The sequence below is a fragment of the Magallana gigas genome, chromosome 7 (genome assembly GCF_963853765.1).
Source record: "Magallana gigas chromosome 7, xbMagGiga1.1, whole genome shotgun sequence".
Lineage (NCBI taxonomy): Eukaryota > Metazoa > Mollusca > Bivalvia > Ostreida > Ostreidae > Magallana > Magallana gigas.
The window spans coordinates 46,894,875-46,911,465 of NC_088859.1; the positions used below are offsets into that span (position 1 = coordinate 46,894,875).

At 32.9% G+C, this 16,591-nt stretch overlaps 2 protein-coding genes across 3 annotated transcripts in view; one reads left to right on the forward strand and one right to left on the reverse strand.

The window, feature by feature from the left end:
• Positions 1-1,808: 1,808 nt before the first annotated feature.
• On the forward strand, positions 1,809-11,664 carry LOC105323364 (cytochrome P450 4V2). 2 transcript variants are annotated; one of them, XM_034455187.2, is made up of 12 exons: positions 1,809-1,990; positions 4,179-4,291; positions 5,535-5,620; positions 5,768-5,958; positions 6,697-6,766; positions 7,876-8,002; positions 8,457-8,660; positions 9,223-9,325; positions 9,428-9,495; positions 9,937-10,003; positions 10,671-10,850; positions 11,049-11,664. In XM_034455187.2, the coding sequence occupies exons 1-12, from the start codon at positions 1,831-1,833 to the stop codon at positions 11,210-11,212; spliced, it is 1,533 nt and encodes a 510-aa protein (XP_034311078.2). In that variant the 5' UTR covers positions 1,809-1,830; the 3' UTR covers positions 11,213-11,664. The 2 variants fall into 2 exon arrangements, with proteins under 2 accessions (XP_034311078.2, XP_034311077.2); XM_034455186.2 differs by lacking the exon at positions 4,179-4,291 and adding an exon at positions 4,779-4,891.
• Positions 11,665-15,664: 4,000 nt separating this feature from the next.
• Positions 15,665-16,591, reverse strand: part of LOC109617095 (calpain-9) — a 28,464-nt gene continuing 27,537 nt past the window's right edge. The window contains exon 20 of the mRNA XM_020065178.3: positions 15,665-15,757. Coding sequence (XP_019920737.3) covers positions 15,731-15,757 — 27 coding nt within the window. The 3' untranslated portion in view covers positions 15,665-15,730. The remainder of the gene's footprint in view (positions 15,758-16,591) is intronic.

Genomic DNA, 16,591 nt, shown 5'->3' on the forward strand with positions numbered 1-16,591 from the left:
ACATGGGTCTCTCTCTCTCTCTCTCTCTCTCTCTCTCTCTGGCTCTCAAATACCAAAAATTTTGAGGATTAAACCCTTATGAATTATTTTGAAGGGGGGGGGGGGTGGAGTTGCTGACGACTTCTGTAAAATGAATAAAAATTAATATTATTACATGGACAGTGTCCCAAAAATAATCTGGATGATGAACAAGTTATGAGGATATGTGCATCCAAGTATACTTGTACAAATCTGTAAAACGACTGTTGGCCATTGGCAATCTCTGTGTTTGGCCACCTTGTTAATACTGCAATGGCGCAGATTGTAGTAAAACAATTTGCAAAAAAATTGAACGCACTCCGAATTTTCTGTTTTTCCAAAGTGGTTATATTTTTTACCAAATCAATTTTTTTTTTTAAATTAACATGATCTTTATACAAGACGGTCTCCCATCCCTCATCTTTTCTAATACAAACCTCAAATAAATGGTTCTTATATAGTGTGTAAATTGGAGAAATACTTTAGCTTATTAGAATACTTTTTTTTTTTAAATCGAAAAACTGTTCATCATGTCAGTTCAAGTAGTTGAGAATCATTTGGGTTCTCTGTTGATACATGCATTTATCCCACTGAGTTAAACATTGTACATTTACAGTTATGTATCAATTAATTTGGTATTTCAAATTTATAGTCGAACTCTGAACAATTTTTTGTCAAAGTGTGTTCAGGGATGAATATCCCTTTGAAATTTTTTTTAAACAAAGTGCGTTAAATTGACTATGTTCCCAAAATTAACGCACTTTTAAAGTGCGTACGTTTCAGTACGAAGACTCGGAAAAGCGTTGTAAGAGGCCACAGGCGAAGAATATTATAAAATTAAGTTTTTTTTTAACGTCAGGCGCATGTGTTGGCATATGGTTCGTTTGTACATAAGCAATTTAAGTGGGTCTCACTAAAAAGCGCCCGGGAGCGCCCGGGATAATAAAATAGCGCCCAAGGAGCAAAAATAGGCGCCCGGGAGATTATTCATGTAAGTTTAATAGAAATATGTTAATAAATTACGTACGATTATTTCACATTTGCTTACATTATGTAACCTGGGCCCCCTCCCCCCGGATTTGGAATTTCGTTATTTTTGAAAAAAGAAAATTTGGTAGGTAAGATATTTATTTTGTAATTGGAACTATAGGTATACCCCCCCCCCACCACGGATTAGGATTTTCATGATTTAGGGAAAAATGTTATGGCCGGAAAGAGTTTTTGTTTTGGAAGTATAGGTCAACCCCCCCCCACCCACCCCCCCCACCCCCCCCCCCCCCGGATTAGGATTTTTCATGATTTGGGGGATTAGGTTTTTTTTCTCTCAATATTTCTGAGGATAAGTCTAGCCCCCCCCCCCCCCCCCACTTTCAATTTGCTTCCGACGCCAGCGCTAGGGATGAGGTTGTTTGCCGGTATCTGTTTACATTTTTTAAAACAAAATTTTAATTTAGATACCGTTGTTCAGCTCTTGCCACGTGGAGGCCGCCTCGTTAAGAGCCATAATTTTGAATAAAAAAATAGTAAAAAAAATATTAAAGCCAAAGATTGCGTTGGATAAATAAAATATTTTCTAAATGCTAACGTTAGTTTAAAAAAACTATAATTTTACAAAAATAATAAAACCAAATAATTTTAAAGGAATAAAGATGATTGGAAAATTAGGACTTAAAATAGCGAATAAAACGTTGACTCTATGGCACCTTTATCAATTTAGTTTTCCTTTTCGTTCGCTTTTAGATCTGAAGTTGTGTAGTTAGCTGCATCAATATTTCTAAAAATAGGTCTCATGTGACCGAAGTGCAGTGCAAAATGGCGGCTGCAATTGTCATTGTTTTGGCTGTGGCTGTTGTACTTTTTACGGCGTGGCTATTCAAAACAGAGTTGGCAAAGAAAAAGGTTAACAATATTCCAGGGCCAGTGGCTGTACCAATTTTAGGCAATGCTCATCAGTTGAGAAATACAAGCAGAGGCAAGTAGTTAAACTGTTATATGCAGTCTATACGTACAGGTCCAGAGTCATCAGCTCAGGGCTCAAAGTAGACTTTTAAAGAAAGTCGCCAAATGGCAACCAACTTTGAATTTAACTCGTTATTTTCAAATTCAGGTCGCCAGTAGTAAAACTTAGTGTAGCTTTAAGATATTTACATATTTTCTCTCATTAAATAAAAATACTGTAGAAAACAATAAAAGAAATGTATTGTTGAAAGATTATTGCACGTTTCACGTCTGGCAAAAAAATAAATAATTTCTATCAAATCAAAAATGACACATCATATTCATTATTATAATATTTTCTGGCACTAGAAGTTTTCTTTTACATTGATTCTTGGGAGACAACGAAGTCTACTAAATCTCCAGAATTGATTGTTTTGAGTGGATACGTAAAAAGAATATCTTGTACGAAGTTCTTTCACATTGGCGTAACAAAATAATTTTAACTTCTTGTTATGTTAAAGTGTCACAAACATTACTGAACATATATTTGTCTCATGCAGTCTAATTTGCAGATAAAACTTCCATTGGACTAAGGCCTAAAAAAAAAGTTGTATGTTTAGGGTAACCCGACCTAACATACAAAAAAGCCCCGATCCTACCATTTTTAGATGTCCGTTTTAATCCGATTGCAGAGTTCTTGAAATCTTTTTTCTGTTGTCAGTCATTTGGACTGACTACCATCTGAAGTTTGTCAGTCCGGACAAATTTCTATCAGTCCAAAATATTTTACTAGAAGGATGTAAAACTATATTTGAATTTTATTATCAATTTATTTCGTTCTTAACTTACAAGCCTCCCAATTTCTTTCAATTTTTCCTGATTTGATTCCTCTTAACTTTCACATTTTGGCTTCTCACGTTCACATTCTTATAATTTATCACTTCATTAATTTTAACTTCCTTCCCTCTCTCTCATCAACTTTCCTTTTTTATCTTTCTTTCTCGTTCTCTTTTTCTTTCTGCACACATCATGCCACAGGGACTTAGTTGTCGGATAGTGGAGTTCTTATTATTTGTTCCCGAAGACATAAATGATTAAAATTAGTATTTTTGTGTGTATTTATGTGTATAACAATGAAAACATTAACTTAAAACCCTGTTTCAATGTGTAAAAAGTGTATTTATATACATAAAAAACGTACAAAAGACGACACTCGCCATCTTTGATTTATAGGGGGCCATCGCTTCATGCTATGTTTTAAACAAGTTCTCCAATTTCTCCAAGTGATTTCTGACTATATCTATGTTGGAAAATGATCGAAAGCTTTATTCCTATCGCATGGCTATACATCTGTTAGTTGCATTATAAACCCACCGTGTCAATATGAACTAAACACTCACCAAACTTTTCGAAAGCATTTAAGTGACGTAAATTATATTCATTAGTACTGAAATGTTCCGAAAACGTATGATCAGTCTAGAGAGAGCCAAAAAACCGCGAAAAAATCTCGGATCTCCTCAGTGATTACCCAGAATAGTTTGCATCAACTTCGTTGCTTTTGTACGAAATTTAGTCTTGTTTTCGAAAGTTCCCCTGTCAATTTTTACTGGTCATTTGGACTGACAGGCAACCTCAAGTAATCGGTCCTTGGTTATTTTAATCGGTCTTGCCGACAGGACCGAAAGATTTCAAGAACTCTGGATTGTGAATTTTATATTATTTCTATTAAAAAGTCTGTTTTTAAATATGACACAAACAATATTCTTAGGATTCAAGCAGAAAAAATATGATAAAATAAAAAAAAATCACTACCTACCTAACCTAATTTTTTCATCAGTGTTACCCTAAACACACAATTTTTTTTAATAGGCCTAAGTCTCTTCTTTGTATATAATAATATAGGACTGAAACATGCCATGTTGTTTCAATAGTCTGTCATATTTTATTTATTTTGAAAGATTTTTGAACCCGATGTAAAATTTTTAAAAATGAAGTGGGTGGATATTTTTTGTCGCCAAATGGCGACTGGCTTTTAATTTAAGTTGCAAAACCTGTATTTCAATTGCATATGCGACCTATTTAGTCGCAACTTCCAGCCCTGGTCATCTTTTCTTTATAGTAAAACTTTAATTGTTGGTGATTGAACAATGTTTAATATTTATTATTATAAATATTTATTACTTTTGAATCAATGATATTTTGTTATAATAAATTTTTAACAGAATTCACAGATCAACTATTTAAGTTCATCGATGAGTATGCTGAGTATGGAGTATTTCGACTGATGCTCGGAACAAAACTCACTGTTGCTCTGTATAAACCTGAATATGTGGAGGTTTGTTTAACTGCATGACCACAGCCTGTGTTTTGCTTGACATCAAAGCAATTTCAGACAGTATCCTCGTAGATGTACAGATAAAATATGTATTGTCTTATATCAAGGTTGACTAATTCAGATGTTGATCCTTGATTTTTAAATTTGATCTTTGTTTATTAAATTATTGTTAAATCTTTTTGCCAATAAAATTTTCTCTCCCAAATTCAAAGCCAACTTGTGCAAGTAGGTTTAAAGAAGTTAAATGATGCCGATTTTCAAATATTCTTAGACATTGATCTAGGACGTCTTAGATACCTTTGATGTCAAATAAAACACTATAAACCTAAACGTTTTGTGCTGGGTATAAGGACTACTGGTACATGCTACAAAAATAAAGTTACCAGGCACTGGCAGGCAGTGATGAGGAGCAGCAATATACTCCCAAACAAGAAGGGTACAAAATATGCTTAAGATGCACTGCTCACCAATTGTTGTTCAATTTCAGAATTTTATGATCAGATGGAGTCATTTATGAACCTTTATGCGGAAAGGGGAATTTTTCGACTCTGGCTTGGAACAACATTTTTGGTTGTTATTTTCAAAGCAGAATATGCAGAGGTGTGTTAATTTCCAAAAACAATTGAAACTGATGAATTGATTCAATTAACAGCTAGGACTGTCTATTTTGGACATGTAAAATTCTTGTATGATGCTACTGCACTAGTTGTGTCCCTTGTGATTAGATTTGTTCTAGAAGCTAAAACATTAAGTTTAGAAATCCCTACACTCTTTCAATAACTCTATGTACCCATGCACAGATCCAAAAAATTTTCAAAAGGGAGTCCAAGAGATAATTTATTTCTGCCTTGGGGGGGGGGGGGGGTGTCCACGGCCAATAATGATAATTTTAGAACGTTAATTTAACAATTAAGTTCTAATTTTAGAGGGAATTGCAATCCGGGCTTTTGACATTGTGCAGGCAAATAATATTTTTAGTATAGTTGAAATGTTGAATCTTGAAAACCTGCCTTTGTATAACATGTACTAAAAATGAAGATAGAGTTGTTAAATAAATATTGGGACATTGCCAACAGCAAAACAACAATGAAATCATTTTAATTAAAAATCTTATCCATTTACAGACAACTGTAAAGTGTTATGATAATACTTTGATTTTCATATTATTACCAAATCACAATAACCAAGTTAGATTATAAACCAAGTTAGATTATAACTGATGACAGAATTTTTCTTTTTGTAGGTGATTCTCCAGAGTAGTAAGCATTTAGACAAAGCAGAAGAGTACAAGTTTCTACATCCCTGGCTTGGAACAGGTCTCCTTACCAGGTACTAGATGTAAATTAAGGCATGTGACAAATTTCCAAGCAGTAGCAAAGAATCTAGCTGTTTTTCCATTGAGTTGGAAAAAAAAGAAAATTCAAGGATTCAAGATTATTTCCAGAGCAACAATTATTGTCATATATTTAATTGCAGCACTGGAAGTAAATGGAAGTCTCGCCGGAGAATGTTAACTCCGACATTTCATTTCAAGATTTTGAATGACTTTGTGGGCGTTTTCCATGACCAAGCCTCCATAATGGTCAAAAAGCTCTCACAAGTGGCAGATGGGAAAGAATTTGACATCTTCAACTACATTACTCTGTGTGCCTTAGATATCATCTGTGGTAATGCATTTGTACTCTCACATAACTAGGAGTTGATCTAGGGCCAGTATCATGAAGCAGTCGTAGATTTAAGCCAATCTTTTACCGTTAGAAACATGAAAAATTAGAATTATTTAGAATTCATATACCGGTAATTTATATCATATTTGTAAAAAGAATTCTGTAAATAATTAAATTATACCCATTATATGAATGATTGAAGTTTTGAAGAGCATTTCAATGCTGGGGCTTTCAGTCACAGTGGATATTCTTCTTCTATTTCCTGTGCACAATTTTTGTTTTGCTTAACCAGCAATTTTAGGTGATAAAAATGAACACATTTTGAGGACATGTTTTTGTTTTCTCTATTCTTATATTTGTATAGAACTTTCTGTTCTCATGTAATCAATTGTTACTCCCTTTCTACAGGTAACTTGTCATTATAAACAAGTATTTTAAAACAGTTTAATGCTCACATACATATTGCATTTCAAACAAATTAGAAATATTCATTGAATACACAGACTTGGCAAAGCAGAGATTCTCATCTATTTTTACTTAATAGAAACATATATTATTTTTATTATTTAAATTATAGCTTTAGGATTGTATTCATTGGTACAACTTTTCAGTATTCATTTAAAGAACATATAATACAAGACCAGTGTGTCATTTCTAGGTATTTGAGAGTATCATGGTTCTTGGCAGTACTCTAGTTCTTGTATATGTCTGAGCTCAGTGTCCTGTATTTCTTTGTAGAGACTGCGATGGGGAGAAGTATTGAGGCCCAAAGTAACAGCAACTCAGACTATGTCAAGTCTGTCTACAAGTAAGTAGTCCCAGAGAAAGGTAGTCCACCAGGTATGTGAACAAAGTGCAACAAGTACCAATCTCTGCAATGCTGTGTATTACTGTAATTTGATTACTGGAACAGTAAAACATGATGAAAATGATTACTTACACATTAACTGCCTTTTTAAGGTGATCCCTAAACATGGGTACCGGTAATAGATAAAATTGCTTTTTACTGTTCAATTTAAGTTCTTCATTTCAATTAAATATTAAATTTATTAACAATGAGGTACTATATATATAAACAAAATAACTCAAATTGCAAATAGACACACAAAGAAACACAAAAAAATTCATAATACACAATTTGCATTTAATTCAAAATATGACATATTAACGAACCTCCAATATATGGCCGCGGTGCCACACACAGTCAATAAGTAGTAGACTAACGCACTTGCATAAGGTATGACTGTATATTAAAAAAATCACCATATATATTTATGTTTAAATCTAGAAATAATAAAGACAAAGTTATCTCAAAAATGCTAATACATTTCTGTAAAGTACTCTGTATATTAAACAATTTTATTATTCACACATAATGGATTTTTGAATTACTATATGTCATGAATATAATACAAATGAATAGTTATTCCAGAGCATGAAAAAAACTCTCTTACCATAAATAATGCAAGGTATTGCTCACACTTGAACACTCTCAAGGGCGTCAGCAAAGTGAGACTCCATATAAACTTGTTAAACTAGTTTAAATCTCAAATACACAACTGTATTATGATAAGTAAATAATTAATTTCACAAATTAGTCTCACTTTGCTGATTATCATAATAAAATAGAAAACAAATAGATAAACGTTCAAAAGATATTTTTAATAAGTTTTAAGAAACATAATCTCTAATAAAAGGAATTTGCGCTGAACAGAAACTCTATATATATATATATATATATAATAAACACAGGTAAAACATACGGTACGCGATTCATGCAAATAACACGTTTTATTTTTACCATTACACATGAGATACTGGTATAATGATAAGTTTCATGCTTAGACAGTATGGTAGTTGACTTTTTTTGGTTATAATGGTATTGAGGATGTATAATGAGTGTTATTTGTCTGACAGGATGACGGAGCTAGTTCTACAGAGACAGCTCACTCCATGGTATTGGCCCGACTTTCTGTACAACACCATTGGTTACGGCAAGGAACATGACAGATGTCTTAAGATCCTCCATGACTTCACACTGAAGGTTCATTCAAAACGATATTGTTGAGTTATAGTTATCTCTGATCATTTCTGCTGCCCACCTGTGTAAAAAGCAAAATCTTACTCCCTTGGAATTTGCCCTAAACTTTTTTTTAAGCCCATATTTACTACTTTAGATTGGGCCAGTTGTTAGTTCACCCACTGTGGATTTTGGTAAATAGGATGAATGTAAAATTTGAGGGGATTGGGTGAAATGAATCTGCAATTGCTACCTTACTGTTCATACATCTCCCTTACTTTTAGTATCAGATGTAGCTAAAACTGAAGCACAGTTTTCACCCTATATTACCTGATTATTATCAATTATATATACCTTTACAAAACATATTCATTAAATTAATTTTTAATTATTGAACAGTTTGGCCAAAATATAAGTGTAGGATATACTATCAAACATATAACAGGGATTATATCATACGTTAATTAATATTGTAAAGGTGATTAAAGAGAAAATGGATGCTGTGTCTGATGCTTCCAGCAACAGTATGGAAGAAATGCTGAATCAGCACTCTGACGAGGACGTATACAGAGGGAAAGGTCAAAGGTTGGCCTTTCTGGACATGTTGCTGTGTACAGCTGATGATGGGAGTCATCTGTCTATGGAGGGCATCAGGGAAGAAGTGGACACTTTTATGTTTGAGGTAGATTCATGATCGCACTACTATAATCTGTCCCAAGATATCCTCGATTTACATTTTGCTTTATTACTCAATATTTGTAAATACCACAGGGTTTAAATAATGTTCATTCAGAAGTATAAAAAAATTCCAACAGTTTTCTCTTAAAACACTCCCTCTAGCTTATCAGGTTTAAATACATCGAAAAAAAAATGTGATGTCTATAGGGATTTTGTATTAAATGTAATTGCAACAGACCCAGATGATTATGTTGAAAATTGTGCAAGGTATTCCAAGTGACATCCAAATGGAGAAAAGATGTCAACATTCCCCATTATAAATATGTGTACGAAATCAGTTTTCGTTCCTGTGAATTTTTTCGAGGGAAAAATGATAAAGTGCAAATGAAATTATCTTGGATACATTATTTCAGTTGCACTTCTTTCACATGTATGTATATATTTATTAAAAATTGTCGAAATGTGTTGTATAAATATCGTGGGGCAGACAAAGGAGGCCATACTAAATGTTAAATTGTATTAATGAGCTTTTCACTCCATAATGTTTGATGTTTGACATCATGCAGGGACATGACACAACAGCGGCTGCCATGAACTGGGCTGTCCATTTGATTGGTGCTAACCCAGATGTCCAGGCCAAAGTTCATGAAGAAATGGACCAGATATTTGGTGAGTCCATTATAACATATTTCAGAGCAAATGTGACTGTGAAAATTAAGAATATTCTTACCTCTGTTGTTGGATGAATTGCAGCTATTTGATCTGTTATAGGTGGCAGTGACAGACCGGCTTCAATGAATGACCTGAAGGAGATGAGATATCTAGAGTGCTGTATCAAGGTAAAATATAAAATAGTCTCTATTCTACAGCCACAGAGCTGTGGGATTTTCATTGACCTTCTTCTTTCAGTGTATTCACTGTTATGGAAGTTTATTCATACCCAGGTTATGATGATCATTTTTTGTTGGTCCTGTATGGGAAAGGTGTTGCAATATTATATGGGAGGTACAATTTGGATGTAAAGAGCAGACATTGTATTCAATTATATGCAAATACATAAGTTGTGCAGAAGAGATGAGCCATGTTTTGTAAAGCAAATTCATATTCTTGAATCTTCCCTTTGGAATTCTATTTTTTTCAAATCATTTCCTTTCCATTTCTTCAATTCTTTGCATCCATCAAATTTTTAAATATGGAGTAATGATTGATTCCCATTGGAGTTTTATAAAAGCAATTTTTACTAATATATATATGATATGTTACCTCAACTTTACTTGCAGGAAGCTTTGAGGCTATTCCCTTCTGTTCCATTTTTCGGCCGCAAGTTAACAGAAGACTGCAAGTTTGGTGAGATGACTACTGTAAACATTTGGCTGAGTATTTTATTTAGCGTATTTGGCAAAAACGGGGTCCGCTTAATCATGTATATCGCCAAATGTCAAATATACCTATGTATACATAAGTATATAAATAGGTACATATAGAAATGTAGAAAGAATTTAATGCAGCAAAATCAACAGTTTTATTTAGTATGATGATTTGATCAGCAGTACCTAATATAACAACTCATTCAGGCCAAAGGGATTAACCCATAATTCTAAATTGGAATATACATGTATTTATAAGCTCTTTAACATTTGCCAATGGAATGTTATGAAAATTATTTTAAGTTATCAATTATGAAATAGTTTATTCATATTTGTTATTCTTTTAAAATTTGTACGATTTAAATGTACCTGATATCTAAATATGGGACAAATTAACTTCAGATGTAATTATTAAATCAATAAGTCTTCCTCTTATCCTCTTAATATATTTATATTTATATACATTAAAAGAGAAACAAAGTAGTAGGGTGTAATATTGCAAAAGTTTTTACATTTCTTAGTGATTTGGATTGCATATAATGTAGTTAATTAATTAAATGGCAAAGAAAAGCCCCAACAAATCAAGGTTAAAAAAAAAACAGCAATAAGAGAGAGAGTTTAACTGATTGACCCCTTGATGTTTACAGGTGAGTACAGCATTCCTAAGGACACCACTGTGATTATTACCCCTCCCGGCCTCCATAGAGACGAGCGATACTTTCCAGACCCAGAAAAATTTGACCCAAACCGATTTCTGCCAGAAAACAGTCTGAAGCGACATCCTTATTGCTACATTCCCTTCTCTGCAGGACCTAGAAATTGCATTGGTAGGTTACTGCTCTCCCTCTTCCAACCCTTTTTAAACTTTAATACATGATTTTACAACAAATCATTAAGTTGATAAAAACATCGGTAGATATTAAACAATTTTTTTTTAGAAGTCCACCATTATTGTATTGTTTCTGAATCCTAGCATAGGAAGTGTGTTTTTTATCAATTGCAATAATGAAAATTCTGCTTTATAGGTCAGAAATTTGCCATCTTAGAAGAGAAAGTGATGCTGTCTAACATCTTTAGAAATTTCACCGTTACCTCAAAGCAGAGCCGAGAGGAACTGTTTCCCATTGGAGACCTCATAATGAGGCCAGAGCATGGGATTATTGTGGAGCTACGCCCACGTACAACGTAATGTGACCCTTGACCTCATAGGTTTTAAGGGTCACATTTAGACCATTTCACCTGACATTGAACGAGAAGCTCATTTATCTTTAGCGATGGGAAATTCTTATGGAAATGTTTTTTTAAATTACTGTTTATTATTGAAATGATGTACTTGCCAATTATGTACCTGGAATGTGTTAGTGTGTTTAGTGTGTTTAGTGTGTTAGTCATTGTGTTTACTTGATTTTTTAAAGATTTTTACTGCTGATCAGGATCAGTCCTCTACTTGAACTTACTGTGTCCACCAAGAGACTTAACCCTCCCTATATCGATCTATCTTCTCAATTTACTTGATTATATATACCGGTTTTGCAATTGAAAATCCAATACAGACAGTATTTGAACTGTAATGATTATTTTAATTTATACCTTTTTACATAGTTTCTTGCTAGTAGTATTAAATTATTTTCAGTAAGTTTATTGATTGTTGTTTTCATTGTACTAAGTCTTCATTTATATTTAAAATGGCAGCAATGGAATGTTAAAGTTTCATTACTAAATTTTTGTTTGTAATGCACATTTGTTTGGCAATATAAAAAGTTAACACTTTTATAAACCTTTTGTTAACATCCCAATGGTTTGTGCCAGAAAACAATAATGAAGAATTTAAAGCTATGATTATGCAATTCATAAAGTTTAAGCTGTTGCAACCCAGTTTATATGTGTATTAACTCTATAAGTGAACACTAGGACTTTTCTCATTTTAATGATAAATGTGTTATCAATAAGAAATATTGATAGAGGGATACGTCTTTTTATCTTACACAGTACATATATTTCTTGTATGCAGACGGCAACTTTAATGTACTTCCATGCAATTAATGACAGTGCTTCACTTGCCACTCTGGATTCAGGAACTGAAAGTAGAGGAAGATAGGGATAAATATAATATCTAACAAAAAGAAATCTCTCACACTCCACAAACTCTCTAGTGAGAGACTGAAACAACAGTTTTTACCTCATTCATTGCAAATAACGCGGCTATGGCACGCCAAATTCAAATGAGATACGTAATAATAGTTCCACAGTGGATAAACTAGGTTTCACTGTTTTAAACTATAGAGTACAGACAGAAAACTATAGTTAACGCCGTTAACCTATATTTCACATATGTAAACCATAGTTAACGCGATCATTTATGTTTTAGAAGTGTGAAACTATAGTTAACACTGAAAACAACCATTTGCAATTGTAAAACAGTTTATCTAATAAATACAGTTTCACGATTGTGAAACTATGATTAACAACTCTTAACCACAGTTAACGAATGTAAATTACAGATTACAGATGTGAATCTATATTTATCAGCAAAATCTATCGTTAACGTTATTTGCAGACAGATAAATATTATCATTCATTAACTATAGTTTACAACTGTTAAATATAGTTTTACAGGTGAAAACTATAGTAAACGGTCGTTAATAATAGTTTACGAATTGGTAACTCTAGTTTACGAACCGTAAACTATAGTTAACAATAAACTATTGTTAACTATAATTTAGCGTAAGTAAACTATAGTTAACTATAGTTTGCGGTTCGTAAACTAAGTTACCAGTCGATAAACCCTTTTTCATCAAATGAGAAACCATGTTTAGCTCATTTTTGTGAATTTGGCGTGCCATTTGCGGCATCAGAGGCTTCTGATTTTGTCTGTGTGTCCTTGAATATTTCTGAAATAAAAAAACAGGGTCATCTCAATCCAAGAATCATGGTGTAAACCTCTTATTTAGAGAGTGATATCTCAATTTGAAAAAAACCAAACATATCTCAGATTTTTAAATGATGTATATCATACATGTACATGAATATCAAAGACAGAATTGTTTCTATAACTTATGAATTTAAACCTGTACCTGTTTTCATTCAAAATAAACCATTTCTTATAAAGATTAGAAGCTGTACATACGAATTTCGAAAGAGATATCAGTTTGACCTTGAGATATTAGATATCAATTGACTGCTCTGACAGAGAGATATATCTTCTGCTTGGATAAGCTTGTAATTATGAATTGCTGAAAGTATTTAAACATTAAAACCATTTAACACTCACGGTGCATGATTGTAAGTTTACAGATAATGATGATGAAGTCCTGTAGGTGGATCTTGTCGTCTCTGTCCGTGTATCGCCTGACTATAGCCATCTCTATTCTCCTATTGACTGGAAAGCCTAGAGTAGAAGCCAATTACCTTAGAAACATTAAACCAGTGTGAACAGAAAGATGTGCATTAGATGTGGTTGTCAAGAATTAAACAGTAAAATATGTATTGGATGTGTTATCAAGAATCAAACAGATATGCATTATACGTGGATGTTAAGAATCAAACATTGCGAAATGCATTAAATGTGGAAGTCAAGAATCAAACAGTAAGATAAACATTGGATTTAGATGTCGAGAAACAAACAGTAAGATAAACATTAGAAGTGGATGCCTTCGACCTGCGGCCTCAGACAACATCTTCAACTTCAGGTCCAACAATTTATGTGTTACCCTCATACCCAGTCAACAACTGTATATTGTTATACTTTCATGTTAAATACTGAAACCTGATTGGTTTAGACGCGGTTCATAATCTGTTCTATTACCCTCAGCGTTAGCAACGCACTTATCAACGGGTAACATTATATAAAAAAGTAACTGTTTGGGAGGGTAACAGTTGAAATTGACACCCCGAGAAAACCATTGTCAACCGACGCTTCGCGTCGGTTGACAATGTTTTTCAAGGGGTGTCAATTTCAACTGTTATCCTCCCAAATAGGCACTATTTATTTTGTTATACTGAATGTCTTAATTTTAAAGAAAACATCACTGCTTTTAGATAGGAATAACGTGAATTCTAAGGCGAACCGTACGCGCATGATTTTCGCGCATGTAACAATTCGTAATGTTACCCGTTGCTAAGTGCGTTGCTAACGCTGAGGGTGACAGAACAGATTATGAACTGCGTCACTCACAACCAATCAGATTACAGTATTTAACATGAAAGTATAACAATACAAATTGTTACTTGCTCGAAAACCAGTTGACAATGGTTTTCTCGGGGTGTCAATTTCAACTGTTACCCTCCCAAACAGGCACTATTTATATAATGTAATATTTTCTTCTGTACTTTCAGTCGTGGGAGATAAACTAATTTCATTGTTGTGCATAGTATACTGTTGTATTGTTCCTTAATAGTGAATATATATATAGATAGATAGATAGATAGATAATTTATTGACAAAAACCACATGTGGCGCAAAGTCATACATACAGTATACAAATACAATTAGTACATATATTTGCTTATGTTAAATGCATCATGTATGAAGTTACAAATATTTCTTGGTGATTTAACATCTGCTGGGTTAAGAATTTTATTAGATATACGTGTGTTATTTAAAACTGAACAATTGTCACTTCGTAGTTGTTTATAAAGAGGACATACAAATAAAAAATGATATTCATCTTCAACAACATTGTGACAATTAATACAATATCTTTCGTCCCTTGGAATAATAGGGTTACAATACCTGCCAACCTCTATCTCTATCAACCTCTTAATTGATTTAAAGAGGAACGAATTTTCTTGGAAATGGAAAAATTTAAGTATGGTTGAATTTCAAGTTTTATTGTACTTTTTGATTGGCTGTAGAATGATAATTTTCCATTGCCTTTTTTAAAATATTGTTAATGTCTCTAAAAACTCTATTTTCAAATTACGTTTTCAAGTTTTTTTCAAAATCAGTAATTTTAGACAATCATAGATAAAGTCATTTATAAAATGGCACAAATTAAAAATCTTTTATTATAAAACGTAATACATGTGTGTGAAAATATGTAACAACACAAAAGCATTGACTCTTTAGGTAGATTAGAAATATATTTAAATCAAAGTACTGACGGGAGTTGATTTTATCGATTATCATTTATTTTAAAATCAACGATATGTGATTTTGCATGGCAAGTAGTATCAGTAATCGAAATATTTCTGAGAAATTGTATGGATCCAGGCAAGATTGAACTCTAGTTTTGTTCAACCAAACGCTCGACTGTCTCCGTTTATCTCCGACAAGCAAGAGAGACTCTCTGTTTTGTGGGATATTGACGGAGACAGCCGAGCGTCTGGTTGAACGAGACTAGTACATTGAAGTTTATTCTATCAATACATACGACTTCAAAAAATATCTAAACTGTTTGTACCATTTTAAAATCTTACTATTTTCATGGTATTAATAAATAGGTCTTCTTGAAAACAATGTTTCAGAATACATTGCATCTGAATTTATCGATTTTTTTCAGGAACTAAGTGTTGTCAGCGGTATTGATTTGTGCTTAGGTCCAAACACTGTTTCACTTTCGGTTTGCCCGAGTAAGTGCATAGGAGAGTTGATTAAAATCAACTCCCAAAAAGACACGAGTTCTTTTCCTATCAACTAGATATAAGTTGACAGAGGTTTTGTGTGAGCACATCACGGCGCTGCTGCATACCAACACACTGCCAGGAATCAGCAGTACATTGTATAATACAGGAACTGAAAGTGGACAACAATCAAATATATGAGTAAAATCAGCAATACATTGTAGTATAGGAGTAAATCAGCAGTAATACATGGACTGAAAGTAGACAACAACAAATCACCAGTACTTGTCAGTGAATAACAATTAGGAACTGAAAGTACATAAAATAAGAGTAGAATAAGCAGAACAATACAGAAACTGAAAGAAGACAAATGAAAAACAATATAGGAGTAAAATGAGCAGTATTACTTATATTGTTTGTCTTTTCAATTGAACACAATGGAGAAATACGTTCTTTGAAAAAATCATTTAAAAAGTCTGCAATAGATTTTCTATCCAAATTTGAAGATGATATTTATACGATGATTTTAATTTTTATTTGATTAATATCATTAAAAAATGACCATGTCATCGACTTTTTTTTATACCTGGGCACATGCCAATGTGCGTTGTCACCGTGTGTCGTTATTTTTCTAAAATTTTGCGGGAGAAGTACTGCGCAAACTCTAAGAAAAGAGTTAAATGTACATCATTTCGAGGTTTATTTTATGAGAGAAAACAACTACTATAGTGTGCTAAACATTTTTTTATGATAAATATTTCAAAACTTAAGTACAGGGAGGGTCTTTTATGTAATAAGGGTATTGAATTGGGTCAGAATGTTAATGATTATAATGTTGAACTTCCCATTCTCAAATTCTGTTATCTTATCTATGTGATAAAACGTTGATTTACATTAAGCTTCGATTGACACTTTTATCAAATGTAGTCTTCTTTTCCTCTCGCTTTAAAAAAACTTTAGTTTTATTTTGAAACTTTTTTTCTTACCAAATGATCTTTGTGTAGTT

Excerpts from the sequence above, each read along its gene's own strand:
- LOC105323364 (XM_034455187.2), top strand. The coding sequence starts at position 1,831 with ATGGCGGCTGCAATTGTCATTGTTTTGGCTGTGGCTGTTGTACTTTTT. Across the intron at positions 5,621-5,767 it reads GGAACAGGTCTCCTTACCAG|CACTGGAAGTAAATGGAAGT; the intron begins GTACTAGATGTA and ends ATTTAATTGCAG. Across the intron at positions 10,004-10,670 it reads AACAGAAGACTGCAAGTTTG|GTGAGTACAGCATTCCTAAG; the intron begins GTGAGATGACTA and ends TGATGTTTACAG.